This window comes from Coregonus lavaretus, assembly GCF_964263955.1.
Source record: "Coregonus lavaretus genome assembly, chromosome: 6".
In the NCBI taxonomy this organism is placed as follows: Eukaryota; Metazoa; Chordata; class Actinopteri; order Salmoniformes; family Salmonidae; genus Coregonus; species Coregonus lavaretus.
The window spans coordinates 4,378,979-4,395,851 of NC_139993.1; the positions used below are offsets into that span (position 1 = coordinate 4,378,979).

General features: G+C 45.3%; 1 protein-coding gene across 1 annotated transcript; it reads left to right on the forward strand.

Moving 5' to 3' along the window:
• Positions 1–147: 147 nt before the first annotated feature.
• LOC311130344 (metabotropic glycine receptor-like) lies at positions 148–16,087 on the forward strand (the record flags this gene model as incomplete). Its single annotated transcript, XM_084163072.1, has 12 exons — positions 148–1,049; positions 1,733–1,841; positions 6,374–6,474; positions 6,799–7,003; positions 8,731–8,799; positions 9,872–9,981; positions 10,195–10,433; positions 10,791–10,929; positions 12,481–12,583; positions 12,668–12,817; positions 13,249–14,295; positions 15,764–16,087. 12 exons carry the CDS (start codon positions 148–150, stop codon positions 16,085–16,087), a joined length of 3,498 nt encoding a protein of 1,165 aa, XP_084019198.1.
• Between the last annotated feature and the right edge of the window lie 786 nt (positions 16,088–16,873).

Here is a 16,873-nt window from a genome sequence, read left to right on the forward strand (position 1 = left end):
ATAAAGAGAGAAGAGGCTTATGAGGCTTTCCAAGCCTTGGCCAAAATGTGACATTTATTTGAGGATTTTGAAAAAGGTCAAGACTAGAGATTATAAAAGAGGGGGGTATTAGTGTGTGGCCCCCCCCCAACGGGAGTGGATTTGAGGATGGGCCCTGTTTGGCTCCTCCTGTTGCTGCTCACACCCCTCCTTTCAGCACAGGTTAGCGTCGTTTCTGAATTGGGGACTACAGCCGAGTCAGAGGACCCCACGGCGTCCGTTGTGAGTGCTACAGGTGCGTTGGGCACCCCCTCCAGCCCCGATCCCTCGGGGTCGGTCACAAACCCCTCGGAAGCCCCAGAGGAAGACTGGACGCCGGCAGAGGTCTTTCTCTACAGCGGGAACTACTCTGTCTTGGAGATAGTGGAGTGCGACCGGGCGTACAGTCTCACGGGTCAGAACGGCCCCCTGCCGCGAGGGTTCTATGGCCCCCTCCGGCCGTCCATGGACGCACTGGCCAACATGGCCAACTTCCTCAACATGATCTTCCAGGCTAGCGACCTGCGGGAGAGCAGTGTGCGAGAGGACATGGAGTGGTACCACGCCATGGTGCGCGCCCTTCTGGAGGCCGACCCCCTCATCCGACAGGCCCTCCTCACCTTTGATGCCGACCCAGCCGCCAACGCCCCCCAACTCGTGCTCCGCGCCTCCCGGAACCCCGCCCCTCCCAGGTACCAGAACATCCTCCTCCAGGACCTCTCTAGCCAATGGGAGAGTCTGCACCTCCCAGCCCCCGCACCCGACGACACCTGGTTCAGCAGTTTCAAGTTTCCCGCCTCCTCGAACCAGCCCACCTCGGCCCTATCTAAAAGAGTCCTCCTCAATGACCTCAGCACCCTGGACACGCCCAAATGGGGGCGGGGTGATAGCTACGTGACCAATCGCAGCGGGGTGCGCTGGGCCAACGGGCCATTCCTAGAGTGTGAGGACAGCCGCTTCCTGCCGGGCTGGCTGCTCACCCTATCCACTTCCTTCTACGGCCTGAAGCCTGACCTCAGCCCTGAGTTCAGGTCAGTCAGGACCCTGGCTGCGTCTAAAATGGCACTCGATTGCTTATATAGTGCACTAGGTTTTGACCAGGTGGCACCCTATTCCCTATATAGTACACTACTTTTGACCAGGGCTAGTTGGGCGAGGGCCCTGGTCAAAAGTAGTGTACTATATAGGGAATAGGGTGCCATTTGGACAAACCCATGTCTCTCTCTGTGTCTCATACTGATGACATGATTTGAGGTAGATAGATTTAGTACCATCATGAAGGCGTATGATGGCCCCGACCCACTACTCCTGCCCCCAGTAGGCTATAATTCACCTTTAGTGCCTGGCTCTAAAAATATCTGGCCCCAGCAGTAGTATGGCGTATAGTAGTAGCCAGAGAGCCACACTGGAGATACTTTGATAAGCATTTGAAATAGCAGATATGATTGAATTACCCATTGCTGGATACCATCTGACATTTGAAAGTAAGGCACTTTTAAAGGCCAAAGAAGTTTATCTAGAGAAAATGTCAAGCTTCAGGGGACAGAGTTGAAACGGATTAAATTACAATAGTAATATAATATATTTGTTCCCATAAAAGGTCCTGTTGTTAAGGTTGCTATTTGCTATTTGTTTGTGTCCAGTTAGTTTCTGGGATATTCTCCTTTACTGAAATGGATGTTTCTCTTTGCGTGTGTGTGCGCTCTTGTGCCAGAGGTGTAATCCGTGTGGATGTAAACGTACAGGGCTTTGATGTGAACCAGTGTGCCACGGGGGACGCTTGGTTTGCCAACACACACCAGTGCAACCGCACCACCATGGAGGTAAAGTTCAAAACATTTAAGCCCTGTAATTGAACCCCAAGTTGTTGTTGAAGAGTTATCTCGGACCAAGGCCTAGATTCAATCAGATCAAGCGTTAACCGGCGATAGCATTGGAGCTGCCACACTCATCCCACTCGCATTACAGTGGGTTTTGACCAGAGGCAACGCCTCCTCTTGACAACGCTTCGCTTTGCTTGAAATTTGTATAAAGTAGAGCAGAGCTCAACTTTTTCTACCGCTCTGCTAGCAGTGTTCTCGCCACTCACCTTCTCACAAGCCCCCGCACATTTCTCTGCATGCCCTCAATGAAAATGAATGGGGACACACTCATCAACCCTAATCGCTTAAAATAGCTTTACTCTCTCTCCATCTCCATCCTTCACGTGTTACTTCATTTCAATTTTGATCATCCCTTTATCCATTCATACTTGTCCTCCTCTGCACCTCCTTTACCTTCATCCCCAGTCTATTCCCCTTCTCTTGTTTGATGATCATCTGTCCTTTCCGACACAATCCTCTCCCTCTCACCCCCCCCCCTTCTATTTAAAGATATCTGTGTTGGGTGGCGGAGGGATGATCTGCAGGATTAAGATGATAATCCAGCCATGAACGACATCCTTCCCCCCTATCCCCATGCACCCATCGCTCATCTGACAGACAGAAACAGAACACAGGGGCACACCCATATCCCAATCTCATCAGCATCATCCCCCCTCTTGTCTCATGCTGTCCCCTCATGGAACATCCAGAGACAGGTCAGAGGTGGAACAAGAGAGATTGAGTTCCAGGTAGAATGGGATGTTTTATTCGAGATTATTTCATTTCCTAGAAAGGGAGTTAATTGATTAATGTCTAATTGCGGGCTAAGGCCTCAAGGGGAAGAGATAACTTGCATGCTGAAACCAATTTTTTTAAATATGTAATACTGTATTTAAACTATATGATCTAGCTAAACTTAAATCGAGTCATTTGATACCTTTATCAGGTTTTTTCAAAAGGCAACAGATGTCTTTCACTTTCACTTGTGTGTGTGTATGTGTGTGTTACATACAAATTACTCACCAACTCAATTGTAAATCCATATAACAGTCAACTAAGCAAAAATAAAAAACCACCTCTCTCAATCAAAATTACATAATGCAATAAAAAAATCACACAATGGACCACATTAGATAGACACTCAGTAAATAAGTCAAGCCATAGAGCAAATATGCCGTTGGAGTGAGCTTGATATGAGGCTTTAAAGTGCAGGTCCATGCTATGTTTACCAACCGGCTGACTTCTCAATAACTTGCTATGTATTCCATCTCCATCTGAGAGAATTAAATGGCCTTCATGCCAGAGTTCAGTTTACTCCATTGCACATACAAATATTTAACCGTTTAAGTAGATCTGTCTTTTTCAGCCATCTATTTCCTGTGTTTGTGGGGTGCAAAATCCACTTGTCACTTAAATCTCGCTGGATTGATAGCTTTCATTTTAATCCTCAGACTCTTTCATACCCTTGCTTGTGCCTGTCGTTTTTTCCCGTTAAAATTACGACCGTTTGTTATGACCTGTCAAACACACCCTGGTAATGGCTGTAATGGGCTCAATGGGATACATTTGCTTTCTGTTGAATCTATACGAACGCTAAAGCTTCGTCAGGGATTTAAAACACCGTCTCGACACTTACATCACAAGAAAGAGAAGAAAGATAACCTTATTTTGATGGGTGTTAATTTTTTGTGGAATTGAAAAAAGTAATAATTTAATACAGTTGAAATGTTTACAAATTAGATGCACTGAAATGAAACCAACTTCAGAAAATGAAGACTCGAATTATAGTGATATTATGTTTGAGCTCGCAAACAATGTAAAGTATGTTTAGATACTGTAGGTGTAATCTAGAGCCAAGCGTGTTGATTTTTAATCCGAGGGTATCCTGCTATTGACACACTTGTTGAATTATGCAAGAGAACTTGACAACAACAGTAATTAATGAGGCAGTCTAGACAGCAGTGGCGGCTCCTGAAAAAATTATCAGGGGGGGCAATTTTTCTGATGATTTAGGTGACCTACACACATTTTAAAAAAAGATATGTCCAGCAACAACATGAAGACAGGGGCAGCATATAAGTCAATACCAGAAGCATTTATTGACTGATCTCAAAAGTGTTGGCTTACAAAAGCAAAATAAGTTATCACAGTAAAAATAATCAAGGGTGTTCTTTCACATTCCTCAACACTGCATAAACAATATGCATTTCCATAAAACACCTCATCTAATTGTGCCACAAAGTTGACAAGTCCAAGAAAAATACCAGGGTTGGTGGAGCCCTCAGTTTCATCTTTGCCTCGCAAAGCTAACTCAAACACTCCGCAAAACTTCACACACTGGATTAGCCGGCTGAGGATGTGGCGGTTCTTGCTAACCTCATCGTTGTGGCGGCGGACAGCTAGCCTGTATCCCTCATCCAGTTGAGTGGCAATGTTCACTCTCCCCAAAGCAGACAATCTCAAACAGCTATCCATGTGGGTCTTTGACAGCTCATGTTTCTTAATCTTTTCTGAAAGATGGTGCATGTCCGTTACACCAGTCGCTGTCCAAACGGTGCTGTCTGCCGTGCCGCCTTCAGGGTGAAAGAGTAAGCAGGGGTAGCAGAAGACTGCATTAGCTACATCGCAGCCTGCTAGCCAGGTTTTTCGTTCGTACCAATTTTTGGAAAATCCTCGGGTGTAGGACTTTCCCCCTTTAGTAGAAACCTGTTGAATTATTAAATTTGGTCTGGGAGGTCCTAATTGTTTCGTTGCCAATTTATCTTGATTTGTTCGCCGACAAAAAGGAACTTCTTTCAAAGAGACAATCGAGTTGCACTGAACGCTAGCCATCTTGACAGTAGTACGTGAATTGATTGACGCTGCTACCCGCTCTTTTCTTAGTTACGTTCATGGGTATGTTACGTATGACGAAAGCGCATAAGTGCAAGCCCTCCCGGAACCCATAGAGATTGTATTGAAAGCTCTGATATTTGAAAAAAAAAGATTTTACATGAGAGTCTATGAGAGACTTCTGGGGCGATTTTCAACCTGACTGAAATCGCCCCAAAAGGGGCGGGGCCATTTGAAGCACGACTTTAGCCTGATTGGACATTTAGTGGCAGATCAGACGTCTAGATTAGAACACTGATAACTACTGTTGCCGTGATATAATTGATTAGAAAAAAAATCCTTTCCTTTTCCCGTTTGGCAGTGCGTCGCCCATATCGCCCTAATGAACACACCGCCCCTGCTAGACTGTGCAGGTAGGGTAGACAGAGCAAGTGTCTGGTGGTTGCGGACCTGTTCCTTCCCTTTGTGTTAATTTATTTATATATGCAAATATATCTGGTGTATTTTTGCAAATTAGGTACATCTAATTTAAATGTATATATGAGTGCATTCTAAGAAAAAATAAGTGACATTTTATAATAAATTGAATACCTGAATTCCCACCAAAATCCCTGAACATTATTTGTCCATGCCAGTAAAATGTTTTATGTGCTATAATTCAGTCAATATCTCACGAGTTATAAAAAATTAAAAAAGTTTGGAGTATCTTCATCCATTGTCCAACTGTTGCATTTATTAGAATAGTTTTTAAAACCTTTTAACAATTCCGATGACCGTTGCTACATTAAGCAAGCCATTAGGTCTGTCACTACCTGATGTGGGGATGCACATGTACTTGAGTGTGGGCGTGTGTGTTACATGCATGCATGTGTGTGTTTGTGTGTGTGTCTGCCTACGTGCTTGTGTGTGTGTGTATGCGTGCATGTGCATATGGGATTTTACTGGTAGAAAAGGGATAATGCTCTTGGTAGCGAGGCATTACATATCCATTTAGGTTTTAACTTAGATTAACATGGAGGCGAGAGTCCAAATGGGTGTTTCCTTGACTGAGTGCTGCTGTGCTGGGAACCATCATGGTGGAGAAACTAACACCAGGCTGGCTGAGAGAACATGTGGAACACACTGCATCTCCATTAACTCAGGAACGGCCAAGCATGTCAGTCCAAACAGGCATAGGCTGTACAGTCACCTAACTGTAACAATTCATACCAACAAAGCCCTTTTTACCATAACAAGAGAACATTGGTTTTTCGGCAATTTTCACCCAGAAATGCTGATATTACAGCAGCAGCAGAGATGATGCCTTGTTTGCATTGGTTTTTCTGACGTCCACAGCTGTTCACAGCTAGAAACATTGCAATGGATGCAGACATGCCAACGAAAAAGTATTGCTTGCATTTAATGAAATCGTTTTTTATTCCTCTAGGAGCTCCACCTTCAGGCTATTGCAATAATGATAAAGTCCTCCTAAACTCGTCACCTCAAGGACCCTATTCATCCTTGGTAATCATGTGCGTGGACTCCGTCTAGCCAATCAGGTTCCAGCCAATCAGGGACATTGATTGATCAAAGCCCAAACTACTAGCCTCAGGGGATATTTACACCCCTGTCCTTGTACTGTGATGTGAACTCTAATCCCCACTGCTTTTACTACCCTCCAGTGTGAGCCAATCACAGGCCAGGGATTCAGATTGGGCCAGTACTGCTGTCGCTGCAAAGAGGGATACTACAGCCCTCCAATGGACGGTAAAGAAGACATACAGTCTGCTTCCCAAATGGCACCCTATTCCCTTTATAGTGCACTACTTTTGACCAAGGACCACTGGGTAGTGCACCATGTAGGGAATAGGGTGCCATTTGGGAAGCAGCCAGATAATCAACATTTCTATTCAATGTTTGTCAAAGAACTTTACTTGATATAAGACCCTGGTCAAGATGATGTAATCGTTTGACTTGTTTGCCAAAAACAGCTTTAAGACAATACTTAAAGATTTATTGTCGTCACTGTCCAGCTGTCTCTGTTTCTGTCCCCGGTGTGTGCGTGCCCGTGCGTGTCTAATACAGAAGGTGGTGCTCTGAACGGCAGCGGTGGCGAGGGGGGTGACGTGTGTTACCCGGCCCTGCCTATCTGTCTCCCCTGTTGGCCGGGCTGCAGGCGCTGCGAGGACGGTGCCCCCTGTTGGGTAGAGAAGGACTGGTTCCTCAGAGCCGGGGTGCTGGCCGTCCAGGGCTTCTTCATGCTGCTGGTGTTTATCATAATGCTGGTAGCCTACCAGTTCAGACGCAGCAGGGTGAGTTAGTTCTAGTGATTGAGAAGGTCATATTCATTAGGGTACACTGTAGTAAAACGTATTGCAACGTTAAATGAAAATGAGTGCTTCTTGTTGGACAAGTTCCGGTAGTCCCTCCCTGTTGCAGTCTGTTTTCTTCCATGTGGTGCCTAATGAATACACCTCTGGAGTAGCTCCTCTAACGGTTAAGGTTAATGGTAGAGCAATAAGATCCTAGATCTGTGGTTAGAGACAACTTCAACCACAAGTTGTCACTAGTCTTCAAGTTTAAAAGTTTATTCGCAGTGCTACCTTAGTCTGTCATTAGAAGGAAATGTATATCAAGCTCTGTTAAAAGTAACAATGAAGTTGTTCCCTCATTCTTTTGAAACACATTATTTTGTCAGTGCTAGAATATTGCTTCCTTGTATATAGCTGAAACTCTGCTCTGTGGCTCTATCATAGCTAATCTAGTCATCTTGACATCTTCTGTCATTACTCATCATAGTCGTTGTCACTAGATAAGAAATGTGGAAATACTTAACTCTGGGCTCTGAGCCCAAATTTAAAAAGTGTCTCAAAGTAGGAGTGCTGATTTAGGATCAGGTCCTCCCTGTCCACATTATATTATTCACTATGATCTATTAGGCAAAACTGATCCTATATCAGCACTACTCTAAGACTCCTTCTGAATATGAGCCCTGAGTGTTAACGTGAATTGAATATCTTAAGTCATGTTCTATGTGACATCTTATGAATGAATACATTTATCCGATATCAGATGTATGCATAAAGTATGGCCAACATACATGTAACTGCCAAAATAAAGGAAACCCCAACATAAAGCGTCTTAATAGGGCGTTGGGCCACCACGAGCCAGAACAGCTTCAATGCACCTTGGCATAGATTCTACAAGTGTCTGGAACTCTAGTGGAGGGATGCGACACCATTCTTCCATGAGAAATTCCATCATTTGCTGTTTTGTTGATAGAAAACGCTGTCTCAGGCGTCGCTCCAGAATCTCCCATAAGTGTTCAATTGGGTTGAGATCTGGTGACTGAGACACACACACCCTTTAAACCCCCTATGCGCCTTTGAGACCCCTCTTTCAAAGTCACTGAGAGATCTTCTTCTAGCTATGGTGGCCAAACTATTGGCCAACTGGGCATGTTTATACAAGCATGATGGGATGGGACGTTTTAATTGCTTAATTAACTCAGAAACAACACCCGTGTGGAAGCACCTGCTTTCAATATACTTTGTATCCCTCATTTGCTCAAGTGTTTCCTTTATTTTGGCAGTTACCTGTATATCTTCATGTATCATCGCATCACAGCAGGGGCATTAGTATAATTGTACCTCACCCTAGCCATTCTTCCTCTCTAAGATAGTGCTCCCCGGACCTAGGTTAAACACGGAGCAGCGGTGGTCCACAGAGACATAGGAAATCAAAGCACTGTAAGATAAGACATCATACTGAACCAATCTTTCTCCTCAATTCCTCTCTCTCCCCCTCCCCTCACTTTCCATCACCCCTTCCACCTCTCTCTCCCTCATCCACCCCTTCCCTCTCTCCGCCTCATCAACCTCATCCTTCTCTCCATCAACCTCTACCTTCCCTCTTCTCTGCCCTCCCTCACCACTTCCCTCTCCCCCCATCTCTCCCCTTCACCTTCCCTCTCTCCCGCATCCATCCCTCCATCTCGCCTCTCCCCCCTTCTCTCTGTCTATCTCACCTCTCCCTATAGAGGATCCGGGCATCGGGTCTCCTGCTGTTGGAGACCATCCTGTTTGGCTCTCTGCTCCTGTACTTCCCGGTGAGTGAGAGAGTATATGAGTGAGTGAGTATATGAGTGAGTGAGTGTGGAGATAAGAGCGCTCTTTTCAGATCATTGCGTTGGGCTGGGGATTATATCGTAATGGACGATTTAGATTGGTAGGGGGGAGGAAGGGGATGGTCGTGTCCCAAATGGCACCCCCTATGGACCCTGGTCAAAAGTAGTGCACTATATAGGGAATAGGGTGCCATTTGGGACGCAACGATGTGTTCATTGCATAACTCGGCATTACTCAATGGCCGGCGATAGATTATCGATCACTTGTGTGATTCATTATCTCAATTAAGTAGTTGTTGCACAACTCACTCATACATGTATCTATTGACCCTGAACCATTGATCAAAGTATCCCGTTCAAGCCAATGGTAAGTGATGGGGGCATGCAGTGCCCTTGTAGATCATTGATCATATAACTTCGCTCGCTAGAACACAAGGTTGAGTAACATATGTGCAATATACACATATTAATGTGTTCCCTTCCTCAGTTCAAAATGGTGGAGCTTTGCTCTATTCCCACTTTACTACAGTATCACAGATGCACTAAAGAAACACCTATGGGGGATTCAGACGCTAAAAGGCCGATACAAAGGTGAAATTCCTTTCAGTCTGCTGCATCCCCTACTGTAACTTTGGAGCGTTGGCCCAGACGAAAGGGCAACAGAGGGACAGACTCTCTCATCTCTGTAGGGCATCACCTTGGGTGGTGACACTCGCCCTCTTTAGCCCTCCAGCCATTTGATCTACTGGTGCTGTGGTCACCAACTTAGAGCACACATACAATTCCACTCATGTACACAAACAGTCCTGTACACTGCATTTCTGTATACATTATGTACAGTTGTATACAGTTGTGATTACTAAGTGCATACTGTGTGTCTCCTCTGAGGTAGGTAGAAATGTTCTATTTGAACAATAAATTATGGTTCTGTACTATTTGATTCCACAAAGCCTGTTACCTATTGTATCCACAAAGACAAGGTAAGCTAAACTCATCGGGAGTGATTCCGTGTGATAGATCATCTGCTAATGCCTCTGTCTGTCTCCCCCCTCAGGTTTTCATCATGTACTTCAAGCCCAGCACCTTCCGGTGCATCCTGCTTCGCTGGGTGCGACTTCTGGGCTTTGTCATAGTCTATGGAACGGTAACACTGAAGATATATAGGTCTGTACTACTGCACTCTCTCACTACTACATTTCATGTATCGTCAGTATAACCGCATGTGTATCCCCTCGTTATAGTCAGGTAGAACAATATGTTGTGAGGTCTCTCTCTGAACTCAGATCAGTTTGTATGCTGTAATGTAATTCAAAATGTGTCTGTATATGTTTCTCTCTGAGGAATGAGTAACATCAAGTCAACTTCCCACACATGAAGGGTTCTCAAGGTGTTCCTGTCACGCACAGCCCAGAGAGTGCCCTACATGTCCAGCATACACCTGCTGAGGATGCTGGGAGTCATGGTTGTGACCGTCAGCTGGTTCCTGTGTGCGTGGACCGCGGGCGTTCTACAGAACCGTGACCGGAACGTTCCGTTAATGATCATATCGACCACATCGGATGGTCAGGGCTTCAGCCTCTGTGACCTGGACCGCTGGGACTACATGATGGCCGTGGGTGAGTGGATAATTGAAAGATAGGGTTGTTTGATCGTGTTTTCCAGGTGAACAGAGAAAAATATCTATATTGAAAAACGAAACTCCAGCACACGGGCATTCTTGTGTAGAGCTATTGACCAAAACCAAAAATCTAGTGAATGCTACTGTTATCGATTCAGCTTTTTCTGTCTGGTTTCAAATAAATAACACAGAGCTACAAACCACATTCCTGATTGAGGTCAGAGGTAAAATCAATTTACAAACATGATTTTAAGCTCAAAAACCCAGACAAAACAACACATTATTGAACTCTGCCTGACACTATTTGTGTATGAGAAGAGTATAAACGTTATGTCTGTCTCTTTGACTGTCTCAGCCGAGCTGCTGTTTCTGTGCTGGGGCAGTTTCCTGTGCAGTGCTGTGAAGCCAGTGCCCTCAGCCTTCCACGAGCCTCGCTACATAGGTATCGCCATACACAACGAGCTGCTGCTCTCCTCCATGTTCCACCTGCTACGGTAACCAGCGTACATGATACTCGGCTCTAAACAGAGGCAGTACACCGGGATAAAGCTATTGATTTATAGTATATAGGCCTACACTAGATGACTGACAGGGGCCGCTGTTTTGAAGCCACCGCACCTCCATCTTGGCACTCCCCCACCATTGTGGAAAATATTTTTAAAGCTGTAGCAATGCATTTATTAATGTTTTTTATACAATAAGTTAATTTTATTACAGACACAATGCATACTTTTATATTGTGAGCTAAACATAAGAAATAAAAATAACATGTTCCTTAAAGTATAATTTTTTGAAGTTCTGTTACTGTGCCCAGTACAAAAAAAAAAACTAAAGGACTGCTTCTTCTGGGGAGTGTCAATATGGCCGACCGGTGGCTTTAAAGCCTCTCATTGGCCAATGTATAGCATCAGCAATCCAGGGTTTATATACAGTGGCTTGTGAAAGTATTCACCCCCCTTGGCATTTTTCCTATTTTGTTGCCTTACAATCTAGAATTAAAATATTTTTTCTTGTGAAACAAACAAGAAATAAGACAAAAAAACAAAATTTGAGCGTGCATAAATAGCGTGCATAAATATATATAAAGCTCAATTTTAGTCTCATCTGACCAGAGTACCTTCTTCCATATGTTTGGGGAGTCTCCCACATGCCTTTTGGCGAACACCAAATGTGTTTGCTTATTTTTTTCTGTAAGCAATGGCTTTTTTCTGGCCACTCTTCCGTAAAGCCCAGCTCTGTGGAGTGTACGGCTTAAAGTGGTCCTATGGACAGATACTCCAATCTCCGCTGTGGAGCTTTGCAGCTCCTTCAGGGTTATCTTTGGTCTCTTTGTTGCCTCTCTGATTAATGCCCTCCTTGCTTGGTCTGTGAGTTTTGGTGGGCGGCCCTCTCTTGGCAGGTTTGTTGTGGTGCCATATTCTTTCCATTGTTTAATAATGGATTTAATGGTGCTCTGTGGGATGTTCAACGTTTTGGATATTTTTTTATAACCTAACCCTGATCTGTACTTCTCCACAACTTTGTCCCTAACCTGTTTGGAGAGCTCCTTGGTCTTCATGGTGCCGCTAGCTTGGTGGTGCCCCTTGCTTAGTGGTGTTGCAGACTCTGGGGCCTTTCAGAACAGGTGTATATATACTGAGATTATGTGACCGATCATGTGACACTTAAATTGCACACAGGTGGACTTTATTTAACTAATTATGTGACTTCTGAAGGTAAGTGGTTGCACCAGATCTTATTTAGGGGCTTCATAGCAAAGGGGGTGAATACATATGCACGCACCACTTTTCCGTTATTTATTTTTTATACTTTTTTTCATTTCACTTCACCAATTTGGACTATTTTGTCTATGTCCATTACAGGAAATCAAATAAAAATCAATTTAAATTACAGGTTGTAATGCAACAAAATAGGAAAAACGCCAAGGGGGGTGAATACTTTTGCAAGGCACTGTACATCATTGGATAAAACATGCTTATTCACCAGGAGAAATGCATATTGTATAGGGACATATAACATGTCTTTCTGTTCTATATTTTCCTTAGGTTTGTCATGCCCTCTCTGCATCCTGATTGGATGCTGTTGCTGTTCTTCACCCACACGCATGTCACTATCACTGTGACACTTGCCCTGCTCTTCATACCCAAGGTACATGGCAATTTTCTTCCACAATCAATGCAAGTATAAATCTGTCTCTGACACATAACTACTCTGTGTGTGTGTGTTCTGTAGTTCCTCCATGTGTCGAGAGCAGGGAGAGAGGAGATTGCAAAAGAGGTGTATGAGGATGAGGTGGACTTGCGGCGATCCGGCTCGTACCTCAACAGCAGTTTTACCTCAGCAGTTTGGAGTGACCACAGCTTGGACCCCGATGACATTCGGGTAAACTCCCTTTCTGCCCTGGACCCTTACTAAGTGACCATTTGTATTCAGGCACTGTCTAGGCCAAGAGGGGGAGAAATTATTAAATCGAATTTAAACTTTAGTAAAATAAAACAATTATAAACATCGAATTACTGCTATAACCATTTGTAGGATCACTTTAAACTAATTTCAAACCAACTCTAATTTTCATAATAAAACGTAGACATAAGAAACCCTGTGTGTATTTCACAATATGTGGCCTGGTATAGACCTGACCTGTGTTTTCTCCTCCGCCTGACCATTCTCTTCTCCCTAAACTTGCTCTCCTTGTCCTTAACAATAACTCTTCCCCAACTAACTGTTCCCTATGGTTTTTCCTCTGCTCACATACCAATACCCTCCCTAATTCCCTTTATCCTTCCTTCTCTCTTCCTTTTTACCTGCACCAGGAAGAGCTGAAGAAATTGTATGGTCAATTGGAGGTCCACAAGACCAAGAAGATGACAGCAAACAACCCCCACCTGCAGAAGAAGCGCAGCTCTCGGCGCGGGCTGGGCCGGTCCTTCATAAAGCGTATCACTGAGATCCCAGAGTCCATGAGCCGACAGTGCAGCCGTGAGGGCAAAGAGGTCAACCTGGGCAGCAGGGATGTTACGCACTCTGAGTCCTGTAAGAGAGCGCCAGATACTTTAAACGTAAATTACAAAGATGAACCAGTAAAGCAGCCTTCACCAGTGCTGCGTAAATCTCAAAGTGACTATGACTATGTAACAGATAAGGACTCCTCCTTGCACGACTCCATGTTAAGGGCGAATCTAGCTAAGAGGTGCTCACAGCGCTCTGAGACAGACTCGCTGTATATCGCACCATTGGTCTGTAAGTCGGCCAGTGCCCAAAACCTTACAGTCAATAACAATCTCCTGTTTCCTGGACCTACCAAGCTACACAAGTCACTGAGTTTAGCGTCCAGTAAAGCCCACAGTCTGGAAGACACCTCCCGGGTAGGCAGAGATACCCCAGGCGAGCAAGGGCAGTCCCAACAGGATGTCGCTATCAAAGACCAGACCTCAAGTGCCCTTGTGCAATCCCAGTCCTATGACAAGGCCGAAGTGTGTCCCTGGGAGCTGGCGGAGGAACGCCCTGCCAACAAGAACCAGCCACACGTTACCTTTGCTCCCTCTGAGGAAGAACCACAGAGTCCAGAGAGTTTATTATCACCAATACTGAAACATATTTGCCCCTGGGACCATTTACCAGTTCCTACCCCAGCAGAAAGTCCTGCTGGAGATTCACAAGGGGGAGAGGCAGAATGCGAGTCCCTGAGACCCCAGGCTCCCATCTCCGCTAGTGTACCTGGGTCCATAAAGGCCGCAAAGGACATGCAGGCCTTCTCCTTCCGCACTTCCACCCAGAAATGGCTCTCTGTGAAATCTTTTGTAGGATCTGTGGATGCAAGCATCAAGGAAAAAGCCAAAAAGGAGACAGCAGCAGATACGGTAAAGAAACAGGACTCAATTTCACAAAAAAGCCAGGTGAGTGTAGCCGCCATTGCGGTCGTCGCAGCATTAAAATTAAAAACTCCAAGCATTTCAAGCACAGAAACGAAATCACCAAGTGTTTCAAACTTGGAGAAGAAATATAGTGTTTCAAACGTAGACAAGAGGACACAGCAAAAAAGAAGTATGACAACAGTAAGTGTGAAACCTGCCCTCGTGAAACAAGCTGCAATCAGGGTGTCCTCAAGTAATTCCTCTGAAAGAAGTCCTAGGAGAATAGTGGTTGTACAGTCCACTGTCGATCCTTGGGACTCAGAGGACATGCAAAAGGACAGTATGTATGAAAACGTGTTCATCTCAAGGGAAAACAGTGCACATAACACAGCTAAGACTCCTTCCACTCACAGAAAAGGTAGCCAAATTAGGCCTGCTTTGAGTGTTGACCAATCAGATATTTGCCCAAGGGATGTTCCTGCTTCCTCCAAGCAGGCCCCACAGAGACAACAGAGCACCATAGCAGACATCTGCCCATGGGAGGTGGAGGAACCAGAGGAGGATCCAAAGGCGCCTGCATGTGTCAGTGTATGTCCTTGGGAATCAGAAGAAGTATTGGAAGAAGTAATGAAAAGACAGGAGAGTGTCCGGGGAGATGTATGCCCTTGGGAAGCTGATGTTTCTGCCAACCCAATTACCTCAGCGTCCAACCAGTCTGAGAAGAAACCAGAGGGTCGAAACAAGAAACCAACAGATGTATGTCCTTGGGAAACCGATGAAACCCCACAGACTTCTCACGGCCTGAAACCCCAAGAGAGTGTACGGGTTGATGTCTGCCCTTGGGATGTGGGGGATTCCTTCCCTGAAAAAGTAAAGGTGGCGATTATTTATGAAAATGTTAATCCACAGGAGGACAAGGGATTGTGTAAGGCGCCACCAAAACGTCAGGAGACAATACATGCCAAAGTCTGTCCATGGGAATCTGAAGAAACCCCAAAATCCCAAGACGGTGTACGGGATAATGTCTGTCCTTGGGAATCAATGGACACGCCAAGCATTGGGAAACAAGATGTACAAACAAAAAGCACAGAGCAAGCTAAATCTGCCCCTGAAAAACTAAGTGTCCCCTTAGCGAAAGCATGTCCATGGGAATTCCCTGACCCACCGAAAGACTTGACAGTACTTTGTCCATGGGAAGAGCAGGAGAGTCCAACGCCATCCATAACCATAAAGATCACCAAAGGATCATTTTCCCAGGAGACCACAGTCGTAAAAACAGACATTTGTCCATGGGACATTGGAGACCAAGAAAAGACAGAAGGAAAAGATGGCCCTTGTACAAATGTTTGTCAAGGCAGCACTCAAGCTGATCCAAAAAAGACTGACAGCGTTCAAGTAAATATTTGTCCTTGGGAGACTGAGAAACCAGAGAATACAGAGCAGCAAGACATCACTCTGCCTATTGTCTCCATAGAAACAGGAAAGACTAAAAGACAAGACAGTGTTCTGGCAGATGTTTGTCCTTGGGAAACTGGGGCAACTGATGAGCCAGACAAGACAAAAAGACGAGATGGCACTCGACCAGACGTTTGTCCATGGGAAACTGAGGAGCCAAAAAAGACAGAGGAGAAAGATGATGTTTGTCCTTGGGAAACTGGAGAGACTGACAAGACAAATCGACAAGACAGTACTAAAGCAGATATCTCCAAGGAAACACATAAAGAGAAAAGACAAGACAGTGTTCAAGTTAATATTTGTCCTTGGGAAACTGATGCCCCCAAAGAACCAGAAAAGATGAAAAAGCAAGACAGTGTTCGGGCAGATGTTTGTGTATGGGAAACTGGTCCAGCTGAAAAGTCAGAAAAGACTAAAAGCCAGGACAGCACCAAGGCAGACATTTGTCCATGGGAGACCAGGGATCCTATAGAACCAGAGAAGATAAAAAAGCAAGAAAGTGTTCGAGCAGACATTTGCCCATGGGAAACTGATGAACCAGAAAAGTCTGCAGAGAAAGAGGAAACTATCCTTGCCAGTGGCAGAGAGGACGTCACAGAGACCCAGGGTGCACTCTCTATGGAAGAGGGTGATGCTGAAGAACCTGCAGCCGGCAGCACGCAGGCGGCAGAGGCGGCCAAAGCTAACATGCCCCTGGCTCGGCGTGATGCTATGTGCCCTTGGGAGATGGAAGGGACCAAACCACCCGCCTCCCCCTCATCCATCACAGAACACGACAATAACTCTGACGTTTTTACATGGGAGCCTGAAAACATTCCTGAAGAGGAAGAGGAGGAAGATGATGCCGAGAGTGCTGCAGAAGCCTTCGTCTTCCCATCCGACTTGTAAACGCCAGGCCTGTCAGTTACTGGCTAGAACAAGAATGGTCTCAGTGGGTTGTTGCACATGATTCACTGTCTGGGTCACTGTGCAAAGCTGTCCCATAGCAGGGGGGTAATGAATCGGACATGATCTCAAACCTGAATGTAGCAAAGGCCCCTGGACTGTCCATCCATAACACTCCCCAGACAGACACTGCTACACAAGCAATATGCCCCTGGCCCAGGATCTGCAACGGCTCTGTCCACCA